Genomic DNA, 27,292 nt, shown 5'->3' with positions numbered 1-27,292 from the left:
AAAGATGCCATACACACACATTTACATACATATATACATTCATAATGAAATTTCGCTTATCAGGAAAAGTATATCATTGGAGGGTATGATGGATACAGAAAAAAATGATGTTGTGAAGTAAATTAGGCTCAGAAAGACAAAGGATTCATGCCTTCTCTCATATGTAGACGTTAGATCTAAAGTATAAATAATATATTTAAATATGCAGTGTCATATGTACATACACAAACACATTAACTAAAATATGGTCTATTGAGGGGCAGTTTTAATGGTGTAACTCCTTTGAACAAGTAACTTGAAGTTTATCAAAATACAAACTAGTAATGTGGAACTTAGGTCAGGGGGTAGTTGAGGCCTGAGGGTAGACAATTGGAGAGAAGCTGGGCAAATGCAGTCACCATATTCAATGTATATTTGAAAATAGAACTAGCAATATTAAAAAGATGGGTAGGGGTAGGAGAGATGGTGGAAATTATGAAATGAGTGACCAATCAAGATGTATTGTATTCATAAATGGACATATTAAATTCAAACCTCTTGGTACAACCACTTAAAGATAATAATAATTAAAAACAAGAATAACACATGCAGCTCTGGTATTTCTTCCTTATTTTTTTTATAGGTCTTGGGGCTTGAACTGTGGGCCTGGGTGCTGTCCATGAGCTCTTTAGCTCAAAGCTACCACCCCTCGAGCCACAGCCCCAATTACAGTTTCTTAGTAGTTAATGGGAGATAAGAGTCTCACAGGTCTTTAGTGCCTGGGCTGGCTTTGAACCTCCTCAGATCTCAGCCTCCTGAGTAGCTAGGATTGTAGGCATGAGCCACCATGCCCTGCTAAACTTGTAAATATATACTTCTTTTTTTGTCAGTCATGGTACTTGAACTCTGGGCCTGGGCCTGGGGTTTCCATCATAGCACAGGTCAGGCAAAGTTGTTTATGCTATGTGCTAAGTAGCTATCCTGAATAGTCTGACATTACATTTAATGTCAGACATGGAAAGAAGTAAAGTTGCTAGGGAGGAGTAACAGGATACCGTGGAAATGGGAGACAGAGACAGGATACAGAGAAAAAAGCAGCGAGCTCCAAGCAGGGCAAAGGCTTCAGGCAAAGACAAAGCTTTAGCTTGGTCCTAAATGTGTGAATACGATTTTAATAGGAGGAGAAGGTGGAAAAGGCATGCCTGGCAGTGCCCATGGCATGGGCAAAGGTGCAAATGTGTGTGACATCCAGTGGGCAACTGGGAGTCTCAGTCTGAAGCAACAGTAAAAGCAGTGATGAAGAATGTGTTTGTGGAAGCATCTGTATCATCATAAGCCTAATAATAGCAGCCATTTATTAATTGCTTACTATGTGACAGGGAGCTGTTAAAAGATAAATGAGAGCTGAGGACGGAATTCATTAAGGACTAAATCCATGCTCAATGAGTGCAAGATTAAATTTCAAGCCATCAAACAAATCTTGACCAACTTTTCTTCCTTTCTTGTGGAGCTTCCCAAACTTTGAGGTAGCCAGCGTTCAAGCAAAGCCATGCCTGTATGCAGGGGGCCAGTGAGCTGGGCTCACTATAGTCCTGGAGACAAACTCAGTAGGATGTTCATCCTCTAACTCATTTCCTATTGGTTTTCATTTGATTTGACATGCCAAGACTCCTTGACAGTGGAAGAGACCAGAGAGAATTCTTCACAGAGGTGGACCACTTGTCTAGCATTCTTGAAGCCCTGAGCTGGATCCCCAGCACAGAATGAAATAAATAAATAAATTCTCACCAGAAGTAGTGCTTCGTAAACAAAAAAAGAGTTTTTTTTAGCACCAGAAAAATAATTCTCTCCATAAGTTGAGAAATATTTAAACTTGCAAGATTGTATGCACAAAATTAGTAAATACACATGGAGAACTGGATATTACAACTGTCTTGATTGCTGAAATCAGACAATAAATAAAGTAAAATCTAAGCCAATATATCTGTTCCCCACAATCTAACAGGTAATCATTTGGAGTTTTTTTTCCAGAAGAGAATGGAAACAATAGTAGCTTCATAAACCCAAGCCAAGCTAAACAGGTGTCTTGTCTGCTCATAAGCACCACTGCCTTTCGTGGGCATCTCTCCCTTGGGGATGTCATGACATCCCTTGTGTTGAGAATGTTTGACACTAGGAAAGCAAAGGTCAGCTTGGCTTGATGTCCATCAGAGGAGACGAATTTAAATTCAGTAGACAACTGGGTGCCTCTGGAGATTTATGGGCGGAACAGAAGAGTGACAGGATGAGAATCTTGCCTTGGGAAACAGCGTTGGTGGATTAGAATGGAGAGATGCTGAGTGTTTGCAGCCACAGTAATCCAGGCAAGGGGTTGTGAGGATTCAGACATGGGAGGTTGCATGCCAGAAAATTCAAAAATGGGTGACATTTAAGTTTTCCTTTCTCCCTCCCTCCTTCTCTCCTTCTGTCTTTATTTCTCATTCTATGGCTACAGTAATTTACAATAATAATCATAATCATAATTATTGAGATTGAACTCCCTGGAGAATGTAGACAGAGAACTTGCCAGAACAATCTCAAGACCATCTGTCAGAGGGGGTGGGGTGATCAGTGAGAGGATGGAGCATCATGATGCACGTTAGAAAGAGCAGAACTGCGTAGAGGAGGAGGGATTAGCAGGATGTGGCAATGATCAGTTCAATGATGGTCACAAACTTCAGTGAGGGTCATGTTAAATTCAACATGATTACAAAACGCCCAAGTGGCATCATCAGGCTGGAGTTGGAAACAGAGGTCTGACACCAAAAAGAGCAGTGAGGCCCAGACAGAATATTGGGTACCATTTCCACCCAGCTCACTGCTACAGTGTAGGAAATGCCTGCTGGGTAGAAAAAAAAGTACAGGAAGAGAAGAGAAAAAGAGGGGCGGAGCACAAATACTATTTTTAGTGGTCAGAAAAAGTAAATGTAACAGAAAGGAGCTAACACAGAACCCAGAGAACTCTGGGTCATGAAGGTAGGGGCATAGGGCTTCTAGGAGAAGGTGGATCAAAACAATAGTGGGAGGCTCCAGAAGGCCACCTCCCCACATCCAATAGCCACCAGCCATATGTGGTTAATGGCACTTGAAATGTGGTGAGTGTGACCAAGGATGTGAACTTTTAGTCATGTATGTAGCAAATGTCGACACTACTGATCAATACAGAGGAGAACATAGCCCACCCAGCCCGTGGGGCACGACAGAGGGACACACCTATAATTTAAGGAATGATGACCATGAGTTGGAAGTCAACAGGGACTATGCATCAAATGTAACAAGATACCATTTTATTTTAAAAATTCTCATGATCTATTATGTTCTAAAGGCCAATAATCATACAATTAAGGTAAATCTGAGAACATTTCTGAGTATTTGTTAAGGTCAAACAACTTAGTCATTTGTAAATTAGACTGATTAATATGATGTTTTCTAAAAATCCAGTATCAGGGGCCGGGAGTTTGGCCTAGTGGGAGCATGCACGAAGACCTGTGTTTGATTCCTCATTACCACATACGTAGAAGAAGAAAAAAAAGCAAGAAGTAGTGAAGTAGTGCTGTGTCTCAAACGGTAGAGCTCTAGGTTGAGAAAGCCCAAGGACAGTGCTCCGGCCCTGAGTTCAAGCCCTAGGACTGGTCAAAACAAAAATCCAATATCAAGTATCAAGCAAACATTGATGGAAATGGAGGCCTTTCTCCAGAACAGGAATAGGGTGTGCTGTGAAGAAACATATGGAAAGAGGATATTAAGACTGTTTCATAAACATATAATTAAATATTAAGACATAAAAATCTCAAAAACTTTCCTGATAACTAGTGATATAAGAGAACTTCAGTTCCAGCGTCTGCTTAGGATGTGGTTCCACTTACTGCTTCTTTCTATGATAAAGGAGTTTTTGGAACATCAAAGAGGTATGCATTGGTATGCCCCAACATTCATTCTCCCTTCTTCCATACAACCAGACTTTCAATTTGACTTAGGGTGTGAATGAGTCCAGACAGATAGATAGATAGATAGATAGATAGATAGATAGATAGATAGATAGATAGATAGATAATCCCTGACCCCTACTGCAACCAGAAAGAGTCAATCTTATGTAACTAGAAGATAATGACTTGGGGTTTCCAAGATGAACCATCAAAGAGAACCAGTCTCCTGGAAAGATCTCTTTAACCAATTATCTTTCCCCTAGTTTTCTTAGAATTGCATAATAATCCCTCCTATCTTTGATCTTGAGAATGACATTTGGCACTAAAGTTGAGGGAACAGGGAAAAGAAGTTTGTTTCCCCCATGATGTTCACAGAACTCTGTTCCTGCTGTGGACATTCCTTTTCTCAGCAAGAGAATAAACATTGACTTCTGTTTCAGATGCTAGAATTGAGGGTTTTAGTGATGTATGTGTAGGCATAATTCCTAATATCCTAAGATGTGTTATGATGTTAAATGTTAGCTAACTCTATGACAAAATACACAGCCCTAAACCTATCTCTAAAAACTACCACAAGAGGGCCCTGGGTGTTTGGCCTAGTGGTAGAATGCTTGCCTAGTATGCAAGAAGACCAGGGTTCGATTCCTCCATACCACCTATACATAGAAAAAGCCAGAAGTGGTGCTGAGGCTCAAGTGGTAGAGCTCTAGCCTTGAGAAAGAAGTCCAAGGACAGTGCTCAGGCCCTAGTTCAAGCCCCAGAAGTGGCAAACAAAATACCACAAGAAAAAAGTTTGAAAACCTCACAGTTTTTAAAGTTGTATTTTAAAAATGAACTAAGACTGAGAATGGACCAGATGAACATTAAACAGTTACTATGTTCAAAGAAGTTTGCTAGGTGTTTTATATAAACTCTCATTTATTACTTAGCCTTATACCATACAGTACTATCATTGCTATTAGAGTAAACTAAGGATTGCGGAGGAAGGCATAGTGCCAAGGCCTAAAATCTAAGCAACCTAGTGCAAAAGATTAAATATAAGCAATTTAACAAGCACATCACATTGCGTAAGGGCACTCTTTGCAATTAAATTTCTAAGAAATTTGATTTCAGAAAGTTACTCTGGGAAAGTAACTTTTCAAATGCTGTACAAAACACCAATAAGAACTCATCTAGATATAACTTGTTATGTACAGATATTCTATACCAGAGAGGATGTAATATCACATTCTTTCAAAAAAATGGATAAACAATATCATCATGGAAAACACCAAATATTGAGAGAACCTTCCTATAAAACAATGAGTCCATCAAAAGTGTCAAAGGAATACTTTATTTTCTGTATCATTTTATTACTAACATTTTAATAAAATATATGTGCTACACGTTTGTGTGCTTGTCCTGGGGCTTGAAATTTGAGGCCTGACGGTTTTCCCTAAGCATTTGTGCTCAAGACTGGTGCTGTAAAACTTGAACCATAACTCTACTTCTGAGAATCAATGTTTTCTACTTTTAGCCATCTCAACTCCTATGTTAAAAAAAACTCAGTGCTGCTGCTAATAATGCCATGGCATGCTGATCTTATGTCAAGAAGAAAAGCCAGGCTAGTTATGATGATACTAGCCTATAGATGCCATTAAAACATTGGAAACTAGAGGTAAACACTACAAGCTCAAAGCCACCCGATGCTACATATCAAAATGCTAGGTCAGGCTGGGAACATAGCCTAGTGGTAGAGTGCTAGCCTAGCATGCACAAAGCCCTAGGTTCAATTCCCTGGTACCACATACTCAGAAAAAGCCGTAAGTGGTGCTGTGGCTCAAGTGGCAGAGCACTAGCCTTGAGCAAAATGTGTCCAAGGACAGTGTCCAGGCCCTCAGTTCAAGCCCCAGGATTGGTAAAAACAAAAACAAAAACAAACCAACCCTAGGTCAAAACACAAGAAGGAAAGTAGGGAGAGAAAAAAAGATAGGAAAGAAGATAAGAAAGAAAAGGGGGTAGGTGGGAGAGAGGGGAGGAATGAAAATATAATAGGAGAAAGGAAGAAGAATCAACACTCCAGTGGCAAAAGAAGAAGGGAAAAGACCATCATTGCATCATTTCAGGAAGCTGAAATATAGTATTTAGTTTGCAAGTCTCAAATCTCTAGTTCTATCCCACTACAGGAAGCACTAGCTACTCTTGTTTCACCAGCTTTTCTTGAACCCCATGAAATGGCGTTATATTATTATCTGTATATACACAGGGATTTACTGCTTAAATAAGGCAGGATATCTGGACAGGAAACCAGAGCTAATGTTTAAAGTCTTGGATCTTGTCTAACTTCACGTCATCAGCAAAAGCTCAAAAGTGGAGCTCGGCATAAACATGCCATTTGTGATATATACACTGAACAGTGCAGCTTTTACCTCTGTTGATAGTAATAGTGATTCACTTCACATTGCAATCCATTATAAATATATGTCTATTGTGCATTAAAAACATACATGCAATGGTATTGGTAAAATAAAGGTTTTATGAAATAATTCGTGTGCTAGCATGTTCTATTCTATTATGCAATGTTCTGGATTATTCATTCTTTTTTCAAAGTTCTCAAATCTGACTGAAAAAAAAATTTAATATTTATTTTTTGGTGGGTTATGGGGCTTGAGCTTGGCCTGGGCGCTGTCCCTGAGCTCTTCAGCTCCAGGCTACGGCCCTACCCTTGAGCCAAGTCCCACTTCCCATTTTCTAGAGGTTAATTGGAGATAAGAGTCTCAAGTCCTGAGGTCGGGAGTTTGGCCTAGTGGTAGAGTGCTTGCTTGGCATGCACGAAGACCCAGGTTCAATTCCTCAGTACCATATACATATAAAAAAGCTGGAAGTGGTGCTGAGGCTCAAGTGGTAGAACTCTAGCCTTGAGAAAGTCCAAGAACAGTGGTCAGGCCTTGAGCTCAAGCCCAGAACTGGCAAAAAAGAAAAGAAAAGAATCTCAGGTCCTTTTCTGTCCAGGCTGGCTTTGAACTTTGATCCAAAGATCTGAGCCTCCTGAGTAGTTAGGATTACAGGCATGAGCCACTGTGCCTGGCTCAATTATTTTGATAGTTCACCATGATGATAGAAATCTACAGGTGGAAAATCACTGGGAAAGGGGTCTTTGGTGCCTGCCTTTAGGATCCCGTGGAGTACAGGAGTAGGCTGTGAACTCAGAGATACTGTGAGTGTTCAAAATCACTAATTTCCAAACTTGTGTTCAGAAAATCACATTTATGGACACAACTCAGACCTTTGGTCCACATTAGCAGCAGGTGGGAAGGTGGGGGTAGTTACCGTAGGAGGAGCTATTGAAGAGTTCGATGTTGAAGAAGGCATAGTCTCCACTGGTCATGCCATGTCTGTGTGCTGCCAGCATGATGCTCCGGATGGTGTCGCCGCTGGCACACATGATCACCACTGGGGAGAGGGAAAAGCAACACATGAGTTACCATCAAGAAGCAAGCAAGGGAGAACAAATGCAGTGCTAGTACTCACTGGACACTTGAAAACCAGCTACACCATTTGTGGGCACAGACAAGAGAGAAACTCTGGGAGACAGTAAGGGAAGGTATGACATTGTCCAAAAAGAAATGTATCCTTAACCTGACCTATGCAACTGTATAATAACAAAAGAAACCACTCAAAGTAGAAGTACGCAGCTCTGAAGTTCACAATCTACCCCTTATGGTAGTTCTAATTTATCTACATCAGTAGACTTCAGTGGATTCAAGAACTTTAGACTTACTATCTTTCCCCTAAATATACGTACATGTCATAAAGTTCAATTTATATATTAGGTACAGCAGAGATTAACAGTAACTACCAATAAAACAAGAAAATATATGCCATAAAATTCAACTGCAAACTTATAAATTATTTATTTGTAAAATTTTCCATACAATATTTCTGGTGCACGGTTGGCTGTGACTAACTGAAACCCATGAAAATGACACTATAGATGAAGGTGAGTTTATCGTAATCACAAGGGGAAAATAGTAACTTTACTAGCAGACACCACCAGGACAAGGTGGAAGTCAACAAGAGCAGCCATGAGAACATGAATTCACCAGCCTCTTGATGAACATCTGCCATGCACCACAAAGTTCCATGGGAGATCTCCATGTGGCAGGGGCAAGAACCCAGCGCAGGGACATCAGAATAATTGGTTTATGCTCTTTAAATCCATCAAGTTCATGAAAAATGAAAACAAGGTGACAAAATGTTCTAGGCAGAGAAAGACTTAAAAAAGAAAAACTTAATACTCTGTGTGATACTCAGTTGGAAATTAGACCTTAAAAAAGTAAGTAAAAGTTTTGCTATGGAAGTGACGTCATGTACTCAATGAACTGTAGGCAAGGTGTTTCTAAAAATGAGACGAGAGAGGGTGTTTGCATTAATTTCTTGCTTTTCTTACTATTCCTGTGAGTGTGTAGTGAATATTCTTGCTCATAAATGTTTAGAGGAAAGGAAGCCGGATCCTGTAATTACTCTCAAATTATTCATAAGATAGTATTATTTATATAAATACATATGTATGTGTACATATATAGGCAGACAGACAGAGAGCAAGAGAGAAAGAGAAAGAGTGTGTTGTGTGAAGGTATGCATCTATAATCTCTGCTCTGGAGAGACTGAAATAGAAGAATCACAAATTCAAGCCAGAGTCTCAAAATAATACAAAGCACAGAAATGAACTTAAATGGTAGAGCACCAGCCATGAACAAAAATGCCAAACAAGATCTCAAGGCCCAGTACTGTACAGTAAATAAATAAATAAATAAGCAAGGAATTATAGACTGCATTTTGAAAAAAAGTAAAACAAAACAAAGCAACATATCAGATACATGGTTTCACAGAGAGTATGGATAGAGGATACCAGAAGAGAGGTGACATTTAAATTGCTAAGGCAAGTATGACATAGGAACATCTGGGTAAAAACAATTAATGGAGCGCGGTGGCTTACTCCTGCAATCCTGGCTACTCAGGAGGCTGAGATCTGAGTATCATGATTCAAAGCCACCCTGAGCACTAAAGACAGTGACTCTTATCTCCAGTTAACCACTAGGAAATCAGAAGTGGTGATGTGGCTCCAGGGGCAGGGCAGTAGCCTTGAGCTGAAGAGCTCTAGGACAGTGCCGAAGCCCAGAGTCCAAGCTCCACAGCTAGTTTTAGAGAGAACATTGCTCTGGGAAATCAGGGCAGGCTCGAGGCTCTCCATTTGAAAACAAATGCAGAGTTTCTGTTGGGTTGTTTCAACAGAAAGAGGAAATAGATAACAAGATTCCAGTACACACACACACACACACACACACACACACACACACACACACATTTTCTCAGTTTATAGCCTGACTGTTCGGTTTGAGAGGCTTTAGACAGCTCTAGAGATTGCTGCTTGTGACCTCAGAATGACACAGGCTGGAATGAAGTAGAGAGTTGGCCACAGTCCAGTCAATCTAATGGCTGTTGGCTCACAAGCTCTATGACCAGGACCACTGTATTTGCTGTACACACAGCCTGAAAAGGAGAAAGAAAGCCACAGAGACCTGGGTGCTGTAAATTGTGTTATCGTGATCCATGCCAGCTCTCCAAGATGTGTGTGCTTTTTGTGAAAGTATGGGTGCTGAAAGATGGAAAACAAATTGCAGGCTGTAAAAAGGCCTTGGCATTCTGCAAGGAAGATTGATATCCTGCTGATACTTCATTTACTACAAAAGTTAATTCAAGAGTATCAGGTTGTGACTCTGACATTTCTTACTGCAAAAGGGCTCCAGGTAGCTAGACATAGTGTGGCATGCCTGAGAACCCAGCATTAGGCAAATGAATAGTGTGGATTCTAAGAAAAGAATCTCTTAGAGGATCTAGAAAGTCCTGGAAAGGTACCCACCAAGCAGTGCTGCCATTTTTTGATCAAATTCTCATAGCCCAGGGTCTACTTCTCAATCCCCACACAAAGAACCTGATTCTGTCCACACATAGAGTAAAGCCATGGCTGAGGGGAAAGTGCCTGATAACCCACAACAGGTACTTACAAGCAGATAATTGAGACTATGTCTTACTAAAATTCCATGGGGCCAAGAATGGCCACAAATACACTGTTGCCACATGTTCAGCATCTGGACTTGCTAAGTGGAGAATTGAATTACATTCAGAAAAATCAACTGGATGACTGAATACCCTCGGATTTGATAACCATAATCATCCATCTGTCACCCATCATCACCCATGTCCAAAAAACAAGAGCATGCATTTCCTTACATCCTGGATAGGTGCCGCCCATCACTGAGTTCTGTTCTACTCTTGTGTTTCACACACTGGTCTCTCCCTTCTCCCCTTTACTACCACCACTAAGTCCATCTTCCAGAATATACAGTTCAAACAGCAGCGTTTATCTGTCTGTGCAGACTTCATTCTTCATCTTAGGTATTTGGGGTTGAACATGGTTATTTACTCTCAAAAGAAATCTGAATTTCCAAGTACCTGGTCAGGGCAATGACTTTCTTGAATAAAGCCAACCCACCATGCCCACTGTCATCTGGTTCCAGCTCAACTTGAAGCACACCTTCAACAGCAATGGCAAAGCCAGACAATGAGATGACATTCCTTCAGTATTTTATGCTTGCCTCCTTCACACCTAACTAAATAGCAAGTAATTTTGGCAACATGCCTTTATCTATCAAAAAGTTTAAAATTGTTTTCTTTGAAATAGTTCTTGTTCCCACTTAAATTTTTATCAGTGTATGCAATAATTAAATCACTAACTTTAATGAGCAAGTGACAGAAACAGAGTCGAATACAGCTCTTAGAATGTAGAGCTGAATGTGACATATGTGGGAAACTTAGGAAAAATATAGCTGCTGGCACTGCCAACAGTTGGTGAGATTGGCAAAGAAACACAGTGTCAGCAAACTTCCTAGACAGAGGTCATTGAAGACATCTCCTGTTGCATCCAAGTACATTTAAATATATAAATATTCATTTTTGGTCAAAGTACTAGGCCTCTAAAAGAAGATGTGATGGCATGAAGCTAAGTGTTTCTAGATGGACTCTCCTTGCTCTGCATTCACTTACAATGTCCCATATCATCTTTCCCATCTGTTGTCACACTGTCCTCTGTAAGTGGCTTCTCAATTTTTCAACATGCTGTTGCAATCACTCTAACAACATCAAAATGAGCAACTGTAAGGAGAGGCTCTAACTGCCAATCCAGAGAGTCAAGCACATCCCATGCTGTATACCTGAATTAGGGGGATTCCCTTTTCTTTACTCTGAGATTCCCATCTAAACAAGTCTAAACAAGTTTCAAAGGGTCAGGATTCCTTGTCAGTCTGGAGCTTTTGCTATCCCAACAAGAGGAAGCACAATGAATAGTCTGGTTGGTGAGTCTGAAAGAAAAATCTGAGCACAGTGGGCTTTGTTCTTTCTTCCTCTTAGAGAAGTATCCACTGTAAACAGTGTGCTCTATGAGCTACTTTTTTTTTGCAAGTACAGGGACTTGAACTCAGGGCCTGAGCATTTTCCTTAGACTTCCCTCAAGACTAGCACTCTACCACCTGAGCCACTACTTGCAGCTTTTTTCTGTATATGTGGTACTGAGGAATCGAACCCAGGGTTTCAAGCACGCTAGGCAAGCACTCTGCCACTACTTTTGATGTGTGGTAAGGAGCCTGCTCACGAATGGGGAACTGAAAAACACTCTCTAAATTGAGTGAATGACCCTGCCTCAATCTGGAAGAAATAATCAACAGGCACTCTAAGCAACAGATACAAATACATGTTCTTCATTCAGTTTCAAAAATAAAATTTCATATTTACCCATCTGATTCTCATACCCATGTTCCATTTAAATCTTAATGGCACTCAAATAAGGAATTCCAAAGAAAACCAAAAAAATATAGGCAGTAAATGGGAGAAAGATAAATAAAGGACCCATTCAGAGTTATAACATCCAAATAAGAACACACCCACAAAGAGAAAATAAAAGATAAAATTCAAGAAAAATTCCCCAAATTAATTAACACAACATGAATTTCTGGGAAAATGAAGACCTATCAAGTACAGAAGGCAAAATGCTGATTTCAGTATATAGTAAAATGAAATATTAGGGTATTAAAGGCAAACAGAAAATTGTAAAATGTTCAGAAAGAGGGGTAGGTGAACAAAGTTCAGACTACAAATCCATTCAAACTGAGTAACACCAGTATCAGAATTTAGAAGAAAATGAAGTATTGCTGTTAAATTTTCAGAAAGAAGAAAAAAAGATTTCCAACCAATCCCAAATTCTATAATTATGTATCAGGGTAAAAGGCAGAAATTTTCAGTTATGAAAGCTCTCAAAATTTAGCTTTCATTCATTCTTCCACAGAAAGCTCCTGGAAGATGTGTTCTACCAAAACAAGGGCGCACATCAAGAAAGGGATCTAGCTCAAGAGAGAAGAGATTACAGTCCCAGTGATCTCTTGCTGAGGAAAGAATTGAAAATAACAGAAAATAACTGAGCTGAAGCAGCACAAAGATTTAAAATAGAGAATTAGAAGATGATTGTACTGTAAGTCCATGGGAACGTAAGGGAACAAACACAAAGGGGGTTGTTTTTGTTTTCCTCAAGAAAAAAAAAAAAGGGCAATAAACAACCATCACCACAGTAGCATGTGTGACTCAACTAAGATTCTTGTAGGAGGTAATAGTAATACTGGTACTAAATGCTGAGCTAACAAAAATTTTGACATGGTCCCATTAGAGGAATAATTAAAGAAATTTATATGTACGTAGACACCATACAGTAGAAGAGAATTAAAATAATTTCCACTGGGATATCAAAGATAAAACTTAAAATTAAAAAGTGCAAAGTGGCATGCAATTTACAGATATAAAGGCAAATACCTTTGGGACATCTCTCAGATTTAGAAATTATTGCTTTTGGAAAGTCAGAAATAGGGAGTAGAGGGCATGAAACTTTTTCTGATAATAATGTAATTTTCTGATTTTTCAACTAGGCAGCTATTATAATTAATTTCAGCAAAAAATAAAGTATAATTCTTTTTCAAAGAGGTTTCTCTGATTGTTCTTACATGAGCTAGCAACAGATACCATTTTCAAAATGCAGATTACATCTTGTTTTCTATCTACTCCAAGGGGCCTATGATTCTTACATTAAAGCCGACAGAGCTTCTTTTCATGTGTTCTGTGTTGGTTATGTTATATTAAATCATGATTCTTAAAAAGATGCTGCTGATCGACCACTGAAACACTTACTACTCATTTAGCTCAGACTACTAAAAATGCATGTATTGATTTAGACATTTATGTCTAAAATCATTATTTAGGTGCAGAGTAATGATATATTAATAACCAAAAGAATAAAACCAGAATTCTCATAGAAAGAATGTATGTGGAATCCTTCTAATTCTCTATCTTATAAGCCATAGGTTAAAAACATATACTGACTTTCAGTGCTAGGAAGGATTATTTCTGTCTGCAACAACAGTGAAATTTACTATTAAGTATGAAATAATGAGATCAGTAGCCAGCTATCTAAGCAAAACCAATTTAGATGAGGTTCATTTGTTTTTGATTCTTGAGACAGGATCTCATTCTATAACCCAGGCTGATCCTCTCGTGTCTACCTCCTGAGTGCTGGAATTGCAGCCATGTACCTCCACAGATGTTCAGGTGTGTAGGTTTTAATATCACTAAGGATATGAGAGGGAAAAATGGAGGTTTTTGACTTAGATAGTAAATCCCTAAGAGACCCCTAGGAATAATTCTTTTTCCTTAGTGTTTCTTTCAAATATAACATGTAGCCAAATGAGAATTTAGTCATTTACTGTTTGAGATGGTGGTATTGTCAGTTTTCACCCGTTGAAAGATGCAAACAGCTATTACTTAAAGAACATAAATAACTCGACGTGAGTTTGAAATTCTCTGACTTCTTGTCCAGAGAGAAGATAACAGGCTCAGAGTTCATAGTCTTAAACATACTACAAAGCAGAGTGATGGAGACACCAAACCCATAAGCTTATGCTTCTCAACAGATTTGTTACCATGCCATGGCCAATTCTTTCTGGCTGAGCTGATTATCACCAAATATGTACATATATGCATACATACATATGTATATATACATATATGTGTATGTACATATGTATGCACATACCCAACAATTACAACAATGAAACTTCTAGCATATTAAGCCCTCGCAGTTTGCATCTAGCATTGTTTGATCATTTCATGGCTTAACTCTTTAAATCCTAGGGCATCTGAAAGATGTGGGTCTAATACCACCCCAGTTTTGCCTGAGGAGCCCAGGTACAATGAATAGCAGCCCAAGATCTGCCATCCAAAGAGTGCCCTGGACATTCACAAATTTCATTGAACCCTTTCACCGAATCTCTACGTAACCCATTAACTACGAATGAATGCTGGTGTAGGACTCGGTGTGTTTATAGAAGACTCCCTGAAGGAATTTGATATTAAGCAAAATTCTTTTAAGAGAACAAAGAGTTCCAGGGGGTGAAAGAAACAGCCAAAAAGGTGAAAGAGTTTTGTTTCATATTTGTAAATAACTACTGGAGATTAGTTTGGGGAAAAGAAGAATACAAATCCTAACCTCATCACCTGTAAAATACATTTCAAACTTGTAAGAGAAAAAAAGGCAAAGAGAGTTGAGAATATAAAGTTAAAAGACATTAAAAAAAAATCAACCAGAGCAGAATCCTCTGAAAGGAGGTGGAGGGACGGGCTGGGGTCGGGGGTCTGGAGAGATCCAGCCCCCAGGGTCACCAGCAGTATCCTGCAGCAGTGCTTCCAGATCCTCAGCAACGACCCAAGCCCTCATCTGGACAAGTGGATCCCCACGGGCTGCTTTAGGGGCCACTACGGACAAGGGACTAACAAGGCAATGCGGCAGTGTCAGGACTTACTGGCGCCTGATCTTGCCCATAGCGGTTCACGCTTCCATCTTCAGCCTGTCCTACCAGCTCTCAGCCTACTGCTGAAAAAGCAGGCTCTGGGTCAAAGTGGGAGGCTGGGGTAGCATGGAGGCTGAGAGGTAGACGTGGGGGTCTCTGCCCAGACGTGACTGGTTTACCAGCCGTTAAACACAAACTCTTTCCCCCTAATCCGCAAAGCGGGCGCCGATTGCTTGGACAGCCTGGAGTGTGAAGGTTCAAAACTTGCCCTGTATCCCCAGGCTCTGCTCTGAGGTGGCCCAAGCTGGAGGTGGAGAGGGTGGCTGCAGCGCCCTCTGGGTGCCTCGTCTTCTGGCCCTCACCTGTCCCCTAGGCTCTTGGCCTCCCTCGCAAACACACTAAGATCAGCGTCTAGGTAGTGGTGAACAAGCCTTGCACCCCGATCTCCTTGAGTCTCACTTTAGTGGCACCAGGGTGTCCAGGAGCCCCAGATTACCTATCTACAACCACCTGTAGTCATAGCCAACCTTCCCTCCACACCCCCCCCCCCCCGCCTTGAACTCTTGCGGTTTGGGGAGAAACCTAGCAGGAAGGCTGCGCAGCGCCCCACTCTCCCGGGAGCCGCTCTGGCCAGCTGGCTCAGAGCGAGGTGCCTGCGCGCACCACCGGGAGTGAGCGCCGCCGAGTCCCCACACAAGGAAGCATTTCAGACGGGAACGCGAAGAAAGATACGCCGAGCCTTTAAAAGAAACCTGGCGTTTGTAAAAAGTGCAACCAAAGAAAAACTTGGAGATCCGAGCTAACCAAGAGGCGGCGGTGGCGCGCGGACGCCAAGCGTCCGGAGAGGCTGCCCCGTAACTGCGGGCGCACCGGCCTGGGGTACCCACTCCTTTAGGTCTTGGACCACTCTGGGTGGTGGAGCACTCGTAATGCGCCCCTAGTCTCCAGCCCCACGCTGGTGACGCGGGAGCAAGGAAGGATCCCCCTCGTGGTTGGACACCTGTCATACCCGGGCACTCTGGAGCAATCGGTCCAGCTGGTCCGCGTCTCCCCCTCCACCCCCCCCACCGCCCACCCCGCGCTCTCTCCTTGAGATCGCCGAGCTGGCCAGGGAGCACTGGGTTGGGGTCGGGGGCCCGGGGCCCGATCGCGCTCACCTCGCTCACTGGCCTGGATGTAACGCACAATGTCGTCCAGATCCAAGTCCTGGGTCTCGTCGAAGTTGTAGGCAGACGTGTGCAAGCCCTCCTCTTGGAAGACCTCGTGGACCCCCTCGAGGGTGAAGTAGCAGTTGCGCTCCAGTTTGTCGTCGCTGTAGACGAGCGCCGCGCGGCTCCAGTGGTGGTGGCGGAACAGGGCGAGCATCATCTCGCCCATCTTGGCGTAGGCAGGCGCCACGCGCGTGAGGTGCGAGTACTCGGTGTCCTTGTGCTGGAAGCCGGCGGCCAGGGCCCCGGCAGACAGCATGGGCAAGTCCCAGTGCGACGCCAGCCGGGCTACCGGCGCCGCCGCGTACTCGCACACGGGTCCCAGGATCAGATCAGGTTTGGTGCCCCGCGCCGCCGCCACGCGATCCACCAGGCTGAAGAGCGCGCGGTTGCCGCAGTCCGAGTCCTCGTAGGCCACCTGGAAGCGAGTGCCGGGAGGCAGAAGCCGCCTGCCGGTGCCGTTGCCCTCCACGCTGCGCAGCGCATACTCGATGGCCGGCCGCACCCGGGCCAGGGAGAACAAGTACGAGTCGTCCCGGGGCAAGAGCACCAGCACGTCGATCTTCTGAGGCAGCAGCGCCTCTCTCTCCTGCCGCCCGCCGCCCGGGCCGGTGCCCCCGCCGCCTCCGCCGCCTCCTCCTCCGCCGCCGCCACCCGCGCCGCCGGCCAGCAACGCCCAGCCCAGCAGCACGCACGCGGAGAGAGCGAGCACCGGCGCGGACCGCATCGTGCTGCGAGAAGGCGCTGGCCCTCGGCCCCCCGCCCACCCTGCCCTGTTCCTCCCCACTCTTCCTGGCGGAGCGCCCTGCCTGCGCCCCCTTGGGCGCTCGACGGAAAGAGAATACCCCCGTCCACGAGAAGACAGAGACGAAGAGTCCTTTGCAATGTCCCCAGCCAAAAAATCACCTAGAAAAAGTTCCCCTAGTGTAAACCTGTGCGATCGTAGTATACACACACACACATACATATACTTATGATAAATATATATTCACCCTCCCTTTATACATAGGCTAGTTTGCTTAGAGGTGGCCTCTTATGTTGGGCGTTGCTAAGGTGGCTTTTGAAAGCGCATTTGTAAAAAAAAAAAATAAAAATAAATAAAAATAAAAATAAAATAAGAAGGAAAGGAAAAAAAAAAGTTAGGCTTGTCCAAGTGCTTGTATTTGACGACGCATCGCCTCCGCGTTTGATCTCATTGATTCGTGCCGGTTCCTGGATCCATAGCCCGAGTTTAAATAGCGTGGCAGCGGCCGGGCGCGTTACCACACATGGCGCGCCGAGGCCGGGCTTGGGTTTCCAGCGGGTGGGGTGGGTGGGGGTGGGGAGGCGGCGGGGGCTGGGCTGGGGGAGCCTCTCATTAGCATTCTTACATCAGAGCTCCTCCCCGCACCCCTTCCCGGCCTGCAGCTCCCGGGTCCCTCACCCCCCACTCTCGGCCGGGGCTCGGCCAGAGCTGAACGCAGGGGCCGCCCACATCGACACCGGTGGGCGCCCCCGCAGCGCCGCGCGCCTCGCAACCCCCCGGGAGACCCCCCCCCCGGCGGCCACCCGACGACCCCGCGCTGAGCGTCCACAGGGAAAAGTGTTTCACACGCGCGCGCACACACGCACACCCGGCCAGTGGGGGAAGCCAGGGGGAGGGGGGGGACGGCTCTGGAAAGCCACGGTCAGCGGCGCGAACCGTCGTAGGTTCCGCTTGCTCTTACCTTTGTTTTCCCTCGCTCTGGCCACCTTTCTTCCCAGTCCAGCACCTGATCTTTCCAGGTGCCCGCAGCAAGGTCAGGGAACAAGGAGCGACGCCTCGCGTTCAGACCCGGCGTGCCTCGCTGGCTGGGGCTGTACCTGCACCCTTCTCCCCCCATCCCCACCCCCCTCGGCGCCCCCCGGGGTGGTCAGACCCAGCCGGAGCTGCTGCGCCCGCGGCGCCGCCGCGCGGTCCCCTCCTCCGGATCACCGGACCAGGAAAGCGAAACTTGTTGCTTCCAAATGGGGAGGAAGGGTTCCGCTTCTGGAGGTGTCACTACGCTTGAAAATCACCCCCAAGATGTCCTGGGGGGCGGAGGTCGTGTGCTAGCCTAGGTCACTCAGTAAAGGGACTTTCTTCGCCAACCCCTCCCCCCCCCCAAGAGCCCAGGAGCGGGGACGCGCGCTTCCCAGCTCCCCAGCGCTCGGCGGCGACACATCCGCTTCTCCTCTCTGCTGCAGGGAACACGCGGGGCCAACCAAGCCAGGGCTCCCTCTGCTCGCAGCCACCCAGGCTGCGAGGGAGACGGCATGGAAAAGGTTTGGAGAAGACCCAGACCTGGGGCGCAGCGCCGGAGTCCCCTGCGTAAGCTTCGGGCCATCTGTGTAGTTACCACACCAAAGTCCTCGGCAGTGTGGACGTGCTACGGTGCCCGGGAGAATTCGGACCCTTAAATCCAACAAACCGAAATAAACTGAAAATGGTTAAAAATACTCTCTCGTTTGACTTGGGCATCCGTGGCTACAAAGTTCTATTTGTCTTAAACCTGCCGCCCTCTTACGGCCGAAAATGGCACCGGGCGCTCTACCTGGGTCCCACTGGCCGAGGTTCTGCGGCGCCTTCCTTCCCCTCACCCAACTCCCAGCTTCAACTCTCAGGCCCCAAAGGCTTTGACTCTCACTTTTGACTGTGAAATAGGCAAACGGAAGTTTCCGAGTGTTGCGACTCCAGGCACCAGCCCAGGCTCTAATAGCCCTCTGCTAGCCCTCTTTCTGGCACCTAAATGCAATTATGGGTAACGATTTATGCTCTGGGGTCATTTAGATGTAAGATTAGGCACTGTGATCACTAAATCCTCACTGTAAATAAGAGCTTCTAACTCCTGAGTGAACTTCCATTTATTTAATTAAAGCTGCTAACTAACCCCAACCAAAAGAGTCATCTACATTAAATTTAATTCTACACAGTAATCCACAGGCAGCTGAGGTCTAGCACTTCATAGCAATTAAGTCCTTCCTGAGGAGGAGGGCAGAAGTTTGTTTACAGGATCATAATTATGAAAGAAAGAAAGAAAGAAAGAAAGAAAGAAAGAAAGAAAGAAAGAAAGAAAGAAAGAAAGGAAGGAAGGAAGAAAGAAAAGAAAGAAAGAAAGAAAGAAAGAAAGAAAGAAAGAAAGAAAGAAAGAAAGAAAGAAAGAGAAAAAAGACAACAGGACAACAGCTAAATCCCGAATTCCAAGCCTCTTAGTGGACTTCAACCGGTTGCCAGGAGACAAGAAGACCAAGGTTTCCTGTTACTCCCGGTATGCCCGGTGTCTGGCCAATGGCGATATGATTCTGCAGTGTGTGATGTGGGCTTACCACGGGAGTCTGGGGTTTCAGTGGCACCGGGTATGCAGGCCTCTCCCAGCCTCACCCGAAGGTTAGCAGCAGGGCGGTGTGAGTATCCACGGCCTGCCCTTGGACTTCCGGGAGGAACTTTCAACTTGCTGATAAAGAACATGAGGCAAAATTGTGGAGGCAAAGAGCCCCCAATATGGAGAAAAGAAAGTTAAAATCCAGGTGGTCCCGCCATTTGCCCATGACAGCACACACCTTTAGAAATTAATCAACAGATATGACATAGGGTTATAGAAAGACTGTCCAAGTCGAATTGTGTATATCATTGAATGTCAGGAGTGTGTGTACTTTCCATTAAATGGGATTATTTTGTAGTCTGCAGAAAGTTGGTGTAAATATCATCAAATAAAAAATAATTTAAGAGTCCCCCAGCCTAACATGTCTCAGTCTTTAGTCAAATAATTCAGGCCAAAAGAATTTATAGGATGCACTTAAATGCCTCTTGGTCATCTGAGAATGTTTTAAGTTGGTAGTGGGTTAAAAATAAACTATGTATCACCTATTACAGCATATAAAAGAAGGTTGGGGATAAAAACTAGCTCCTACTTTAAGTAATAACATTCATTGTATCAAAATTTTAACTTATCGAAGGAGGTAACACATACTGGTAACACCAGCACTGTGGAATCTAAGGCAGAAAGATCACAAATCCAAAATCCAGATAGGGCTACAGTCTCAAAAAGTCACACAAATATCACATATAGCTAGTATTTTAGGCTATGCAGTAACAATAAAACTGAAAATAGCATTTATTTTATTTTTACTAGTCCTAGGTCTTGAACTCAGGATCTGGGCACTGTCCCTGGGCTTTCTCTAGGCGAGTATGCTACCACTTGAGCCTCAGTCCCACTTCCAGCCTTTTCTGTGTATGTGGTAGCCAGGAATTGAACTCTGGTCTTTGTTAGCTCTGTGCATTCTAGGCAAGCATTCTACCACTAGGCTACACTCCCGGCCCCTGAAAACACATTTTACAATAGAACTTTTGTAAGACTTTAGTTATAAAAATGAAGCAAACTCATCCATTGGACTCAGTTTTAAAATATTGTTTCTTTCAATCTGGTAAAACATTGCCATGGGAAAAAAGCAATACTTTTTTTTTCTTGCATTCAAAGGAACACCAATATTAAGATAATGTGTATCCTTTCTAGCTTCAATTGTTGAATAAAGACTAAGGAAAGTTATGAGGATATATGACAAAATAAAATAAAATTAGACAATTGAAAACTCATAGACAATGTTAATAGTATGGGTGACATTGCAGAAATTAATAGACATTGTAAGGATGCAGAAATATTTTCATCAATGTCCCCATGCCATTATTTGTTTGAACTTTAAGTTACTAAAATGAGTGAGCAAGTTTTCTATAAGGTTTTCAACTATTTTATTTCCAACTCTCTAAAGTAAAATTGATGCCCAGATGGTTTTCTGTTACTGCTAGGGAAGCCAGACCTTATGGGGTCCCTTACCATGATTCTTGAAATATTATGGAAAGACTGTTGCCCACTATTCCTAAGTCTCTATAACCCTTCTTCAGTATCTTGGCTGCAACCCTGAAAGTACGTGCTCATCTAGATTTTCAAAGAGACTCTTCTTCCTAGTTTGGTCATCCCAAAAACAGCACTAAAGAAAGCACCAGTGAAGCCTGTAACCCATAAGAAAACACCTTCTGGAGAGAGAATTGTTGAAAACACACTTCCCCCTAGAGGCAGAAAAGATGAAAAGACATGCACATAATTCAAAAACATTCCTGTAATTTAATGCCTGTTGAGATTTTCATTTTTAACATAGAGATAATGTTTTAGAAGATATCATTCAAAAAGTTGGAGAAAAATCAGGGGACAGCAATAAATTAAATTAAAAGTTTGCCTCTAGCTTTTAACTTTCCTTGCAGAGACTCTATTTAATTTGACCCTTTTCTTCATAGGCAAGCCTATTTTTTTTTTTACCGGCGCTACAAATAATAGTTATTGTGCATTTTTAAAATTTAAACTTATGGTGCAATTTCATCAGAAAGTATGAAAAGGCTTCTTAAAAAAAAACAAGTTTCTCTGTTACTACCCTTTTAGGTTTCCATCAACTCCAAACTTATTTCTCCTTTTATTTCTTTTAAGATGTTCAGAGACAAAAGGACATGACAAAGATTTATAGAAACTCTCAGGCTAAGTACAACTTAGCTTGAGTGATGGCATTAGAACTCCAAACCCAAAGAAACATAGGCTCCATGGTTTCCCTCATGTGTAATTAATTATTAGTATATGCCTAGTACATGTCTAGGATAGTCGCAATAGCCCAATATCTATGCATATATGACCACCTAAAATGATGATAATCAAAATGAAAAAGAAAAGAAATCCAAACAACATGGTACCGTTAACCCTTAGATAAGTTATTTAATGCTGATTATTGCACAGAAAAACAAAATCGAATGTCGAAAGCAAGTGTATGTACCTCATCCTCATACTTGGCAATATTGTCCCATTTAATTGGCTTCCTTATTTATTCATTCTGTTCTTTCAAGGAGCTGAGAAAGGTGCATGAATATATAAAATGGAATTTTAGACACCTTTGCTAAAGGGTGATTTGCATATCATTGGGCTCTGCTCCTTTGACCTGTGCTTTATTCTTTAAGCCACAGACTCTGAAATGTTCTGATGCCCCTTCTGAGTCTCCACAGTCTTTTGGGGGCTCATAATCAGACTAAATTGTACTTAGATTAACAGAGAAACGTGTCTGGATTGAGATCCAATATCCAGGTGTAGTAGTGTAGAAAGATCAGATACGTAGAAGTGTCCTAAACAAACCCATACGTTATCACCTAGTCTATTTGATCTTCAGTTTTCTTACTTCCCCCATGCTCTCACTTACAAAATGGAGATATCATTCCTGGTGCTTAAAAATTAGTTTGAGAAGTATACTCTTGGAGTAAATTAATAAATGGTAGCATTTGCTATGCTAATCATTCCAGTACCAGATTTTTTAAAGTTATACCCAGTAAGTTTTCAACAGATGCTTATGAACTGAGCAAATGAATTCAAAATATGGTGCATGTGTAACTTTCTTGGAATTATCTACGTCTTGATTACAACAGACCTTTTTTAAAATGTTTGTTTGCTCACAGTGGCCTCCTTGGGAGAAACCTTTGGACAACCAGTTTTATATTGGGACATGGTTCTCATTCTCACATGTTTCCTGGGAAGCTTGAGAGAAGGTTTATCCAGAAGTCTTTTCTCCCCCATAAAGGGGTACTATATTTGCTCCTTTCTAGCTGCCCATAGCTATCAGGCTTCTCCAGAACTTCAGACTGAGAGAACTAATGAAGACAGGGGAGACTGGGATCAACAAAGGAGATATGAAAATAGGAGTTGGGAGAATGGAGAGAACTGTGGATAGTACCAGGCTTTGAGGAATGTTCCAGAAGCAGATTGTATAAAGGCATACAGAGGGGGACAGACTGGATTCATAGATCATGGACATTCATTCTCATAGTAACGAGAAGAGTAGAATATCTCAGTGAACTAAGCACTCTGAGTATATAAAAGTTGGGCTCAGAGGTTGGTGTTCTCTTGTTCAATTCAACCATTATAAAACATGTATATCTCCAGAACATCAAAGAGTATAGATTGAGCCTGTTGATGTTTGTTACTTTCAATTGGAAATACGAATATGTAAATCTGTGTGATAGTCATGCTGTAGCAGTCAAATGCTCTAAGTTCACCAGCAATATTATGGAGTAAATATATATTGATTTTAAAAGCATCCTAAAAAACCTTTTCATCTTACTACATCGTAATATTGAATCTTTTATACTCTAAGTTAACCAACAGCAACCCATTAAAATATAAACTCAACAAAGATTGGAATTTCTTTTCTTCAATCCCATATATCTTCTCCACGAACAATATATAAGTGCTTAAAATTTTACTTTTGATGTGTGTGTGTGTGTGTGTGTGCGTGTGTGTGTTTGTGTGTGTCTGTCTGTCTCCCTGTCATAGGGCTTGAACTTAAGGCCTAGATACTGTCTCTAAGCTTGTTTTGTTCAAGACTAGCACTCTACCACTTGAGCCACAGTTCCACTTCTGGCATTTTGGTGGTTAATTAGAGATAAGGGTCCCATGGATTTTCCTGCCCAGGCTGGCTTCAAACTGCCATTCTCAGATCTCAGCTTCCTGAGTAGCTAGGATTACAGGAGTGAGTCACTGGTACCCTTAAAAAACATCAGAGTTATATAAACAGCTTGTATAGTATATAGTGCAGGGAATAACAAGGGAAAACAACAATGCATATTCATTACAGACACACTTCTTTTTTCAGATTTTTTTATGTAAAGATGATTGAATAGGTAGATGCAGAGGATCATGTGTATGTGTATAAAACCACAACCTTGTAGTTAGAGGTAAGACTAACTCATAACCTCACCCAGGCCAGAAGTTCTTTGAAAAAGTATCCAATGTGTCTCAGTTTTCTTTCTTCATAGTGACCCCAAATAAGACCTACTGTCTTCAAACAATATCCATTCACTTATGTGTAATTCTGCAGGTAAGTTCAGTTGTGAGTTCAGTTCTCCTGGTATTTTGTCTAAGATTTCTCATGTGGCCAGTCATGTACAACGTATTTGGGGGAAGGAGAACTGAGAAAGCCTCAGTCACATACCTGGATGCTATCCAGGTTGTGGGCAAGACCAGCTCAGTTCTTGGCCATGCTCTTTCTTTAACAGGATAGCCTAGGTTTCATACAGAGATATGACAAAAAGGCAAGACCCAGGGCTTAAGCCAAATCCAGAGTCAACATGAGAAGGTGCTACACAAGGGAGGATGAGGAAGAGTATCCTCTGGAGAATATTAAAACAACAATCTACCATGTTAGAGGACAATTTCTTACACAGAAATGGTAAAGTCCACTGAAAGTCACCTGCAATGAGGAATGACAAACAAACACAAAACAACAACAACAACAAACGAGTATGGTAAACCCAGAGAAACATTTGGCTTTTCTGAATTAAGCAAACCCATGGCATAAGAAGGAACCTCCAAGGTCATGGGCTTTGAGATGATATCTCTACATGGAGATTGAGGAAGAGCTCAAAGCAGACAAAACGCAGAGAAGAGCTTTGAGGTTCGTCCAGTTTTTGGAGTTGGAAGATAACATCTGAGCAGGGATGCTAAACCATGGAAATGTTCTACAACAGAGATGGCTAGTTTCCATTCAATTTCCTTACTAACAAAGCCCTACTTTTTTCAAGGCAACAATCTGTTCTGTTTAAAAACTATACTGGGCTGGGAGCTTTGCCTAGTGGTAGAGTGCTTGCCTAGCATGCATGAAGAGCCACGTTCAATTCCTCTACACCATACACATAGAAAAAAAGCCAGAAGTGGTGCTGTGGCTCAATTGGTAGTGCTCTAGCCTTTAGAAAGCCCAAGGACATTGCTCAGGCACTGAGTTCAAGCCCCAAGACTGGCAAAAAAAAACCCCAAAGTATAAAAACTGTACTGCTTGAGTTAAATCTAAGTGTTGCTAAACAAACAGGAGTTTAAGTATTTGGGAAAAATTTCAGAAGGCATTGTAAATGAATACATCCATCTGACTGGGTACCAGTGGCTCATGGCTGAATCCTAGCTACTCAGAAGGCAGAGATCTGAGGATTATAGGTCAAAGCCAGCTTGATCTGAAAAGTCCATGAGACTCTTGTCTCCAATCAACCATCAAAATAGGCAGAAGGGAGCTGTGACTACTGTAGTAGAGTATCAGCCTTGAACAGAAAAGGTATGGGATAGTGCTCAGGCCCTAAATTTAAGCCCAGGTACTGGTATAAAAATAAAAATAAAAATAAAGTAGGAATACATCCACTAAAGCCCTTTGATTTTTTTCTCTTCTTCCGTCCTGGTAAGTCCCAATAGGCATATTATGACCTGAAATTACCTTAAGCATATAACATATGCTAATGGTGACTGAGTCAAAAGATGAGGGTCGCAGTCACTGTTGAGAGATTTACAAGCTTCTTTTATAAGAGTAAATAAACTCATACATATTTTATATTATTCTTTAAGTTTTTCGCCAGTATATCTGAACTTAATCCCAACTAATGAATCAGGATAGATTGAGTTACTTATACTTCATAAATTGGGTTATTTGTGGCTTTTAGAAACTTGGAGTTTAATTTCTTTTGTTCTTTCCTGTAAAATAGAATAGTCTTTTGAAGTTCTCATTGTTTTAGTTGTACAAAGAAGAGATTTTTTCATAAATACAGGCTGAGGTTTGGGGATGGTGGTGGCAGTTAATAACAGAAAGAGAAGACACAGAAGAGAACATAACAAGGATCACAAGGGCCCCTTCACATTTCTGTTTGACTTACCATTTAACACTGGAATTCTGAATTAACATAAGCAATAAATTATCTTTAAGACCTTAGGGAGCCATCAGATAGGAATCATTCTTTAAACGATGCATACGGAATAAAGCAAAGAACAGCACAAATATTGGTTTTAACAAAAGCATGAGCTTTGCAGCATGTATATGTACGCTGGTTGGAACCTAAAAAAATAGCACTCTTCAGGAGAAAAGGTTCATATTGGAGCGTTAGGAGAAATTGGTTCAGACAGACAGAATGGGAAGAGCACAGGAAAGGCACTCAATAACATGAATCATGAAAAGATCTAGAATCTTTTTCTGAAGTCATTACTTAGAGCAATGAAATAGTAGAATGAAAATAATGAGTTTTCAACACTAGTATGATATTGATGGGCTTGGGACAAACAGTTTGAAAGTAAGAATTTTTTTTACAGGTACTGGAGATTAAATTCAGGGCCTGGGAGTTTTTCTCTCAAGGCTACTGTTCACAGCTCCGTTTCTGGCATTTTGGTGGCTAATCAAAGATAGGAGTATCACCATCTAGCTTTGAACAAAGATCTTCGGGTCTCAACATCATAGAAATCTAGGATTGCAGGCATGAATCACCAGCTCCTGGCAAGGGGTTGTTTAAATGTCAAGATATGAAGTATTTTTTTCAGGGTGGATTAAGTGAGAGCAGTAAGAATGGTGAAATAGACACAAAAGATGTTGAAGGGAGCCATACAGACAAGATGCATAAAGGACTGAGAACGGACATCCAGTAACACTGGCATTTGTGTAACTATTTGTGAGTTTTTTTTTAACAACCAAAAAAGAAGACATTTTAAAGGTAATACAGAAAGGTGATACAAATAACTCAAAAAACAGTCTGAGCATTCGACATCTTTGGCCATAAAAGAAATGCAAAACAAAACAACTCTAAGATTCCACCTCATTCCAGTGAGAATGGCCATGATCAAGAAATCTAATAACAACAGATGCTGGAGGGGATGTGACCAGGAGGGATCACTACTACACTGTTGGTGGGAGTGCAAACTCATTCAACCACTATAGAAAGCAGTATGGCAATTCCTCAAAAGACTAAACATAGAACTCCCCTATGACCCAGCAATTCCACTACTTGGCATTTACTGAGGTAAACAAGGACATACTAAATCCACTAGCACAACGATGTTCATTGCAGCACCATTTACCATAGCAAAGATATGGAACCAATCCAGATGCCCCTCAGTTGATAAGTGGTGGATCAACAAGATGTGGTACTTATACACAATGGAATTCTATGGTGCAGTCAGAAAGAACGACATTACCCCATTTGTAAGGAAATGGAAAGACTTAGAAAAAATCATATTAAGTGAAGTAAGCCAGACTCAAAGAAACTTAGGCTCAATGGTTTCCCTCATTTGTCCTAATCAGTAGAAACCTTGGGCTCTCCTAGCAGAGATTTACAATAGAACAAAACGTAGATACATAAGGCAATATAGGATGATGCTAAATGAAAGGACTT

The 27,292-nt window shown here is 42.3% G+C and overlaps 1 protein-coding gene across 4 annotated transcripts in view; it reads right to left on the bottom strand.

Moving 5' to 3' along the window:
* Npr3 (natriuretic peptide receptor 3) overlaps positions 1-18,488 on the bottom strand; it is a 53,725-nt gene extending 35,237 nt beyond the window's left edge. For 2 of the 4 annotated variants that reach the window (XM_090332081.1, XM_090332082.1), the window contains exons 1-2: positions 16,027-17,294; positions 7,254-7,376 (exon numbers count right to left, since the gene is read on the bottom strand). In XM_090332081.1, coding sequence (XP_090188207.1) covers positions 7,254-7,376; positions 16,027-17,044 — 1,141 coding nt within the window. In that variant the 5' untranslated portion in view covers positions 17,045-17,294. Of the gene's footprint in view, positions 1-7,253; positions 7,377-16,026; positions 17,295-17,783; positions 17,926-18,379 lie in introns of those variants that run through there. The other 2 variants (XM_090332083.1, XM_090332084.1) reach the window with 2 other exon arrangements.
* Positions 18,489-27,292: the final 8,804 nt, after the last annotated feature.

Source organism: Megascapheus bottae, chromosome 4 (genome assembly GCF_031878675.1).
Source record: "Megascapheus bottae isolate mThoBot1 chromosome 4, mThoBot2.hap1, whole genome shotgun sequence".
NCBI lineage: Eukaryota > Metazoa > Chordata > Mammalia > Rodentia > Geomyidae > Megascapheus > Megascapheus bottae.
The sequence above is the reverse complement of the archived record's forward strand: the minus strand, read 5'-3'. Positions and strand labels throughout refer to the sequence as shown.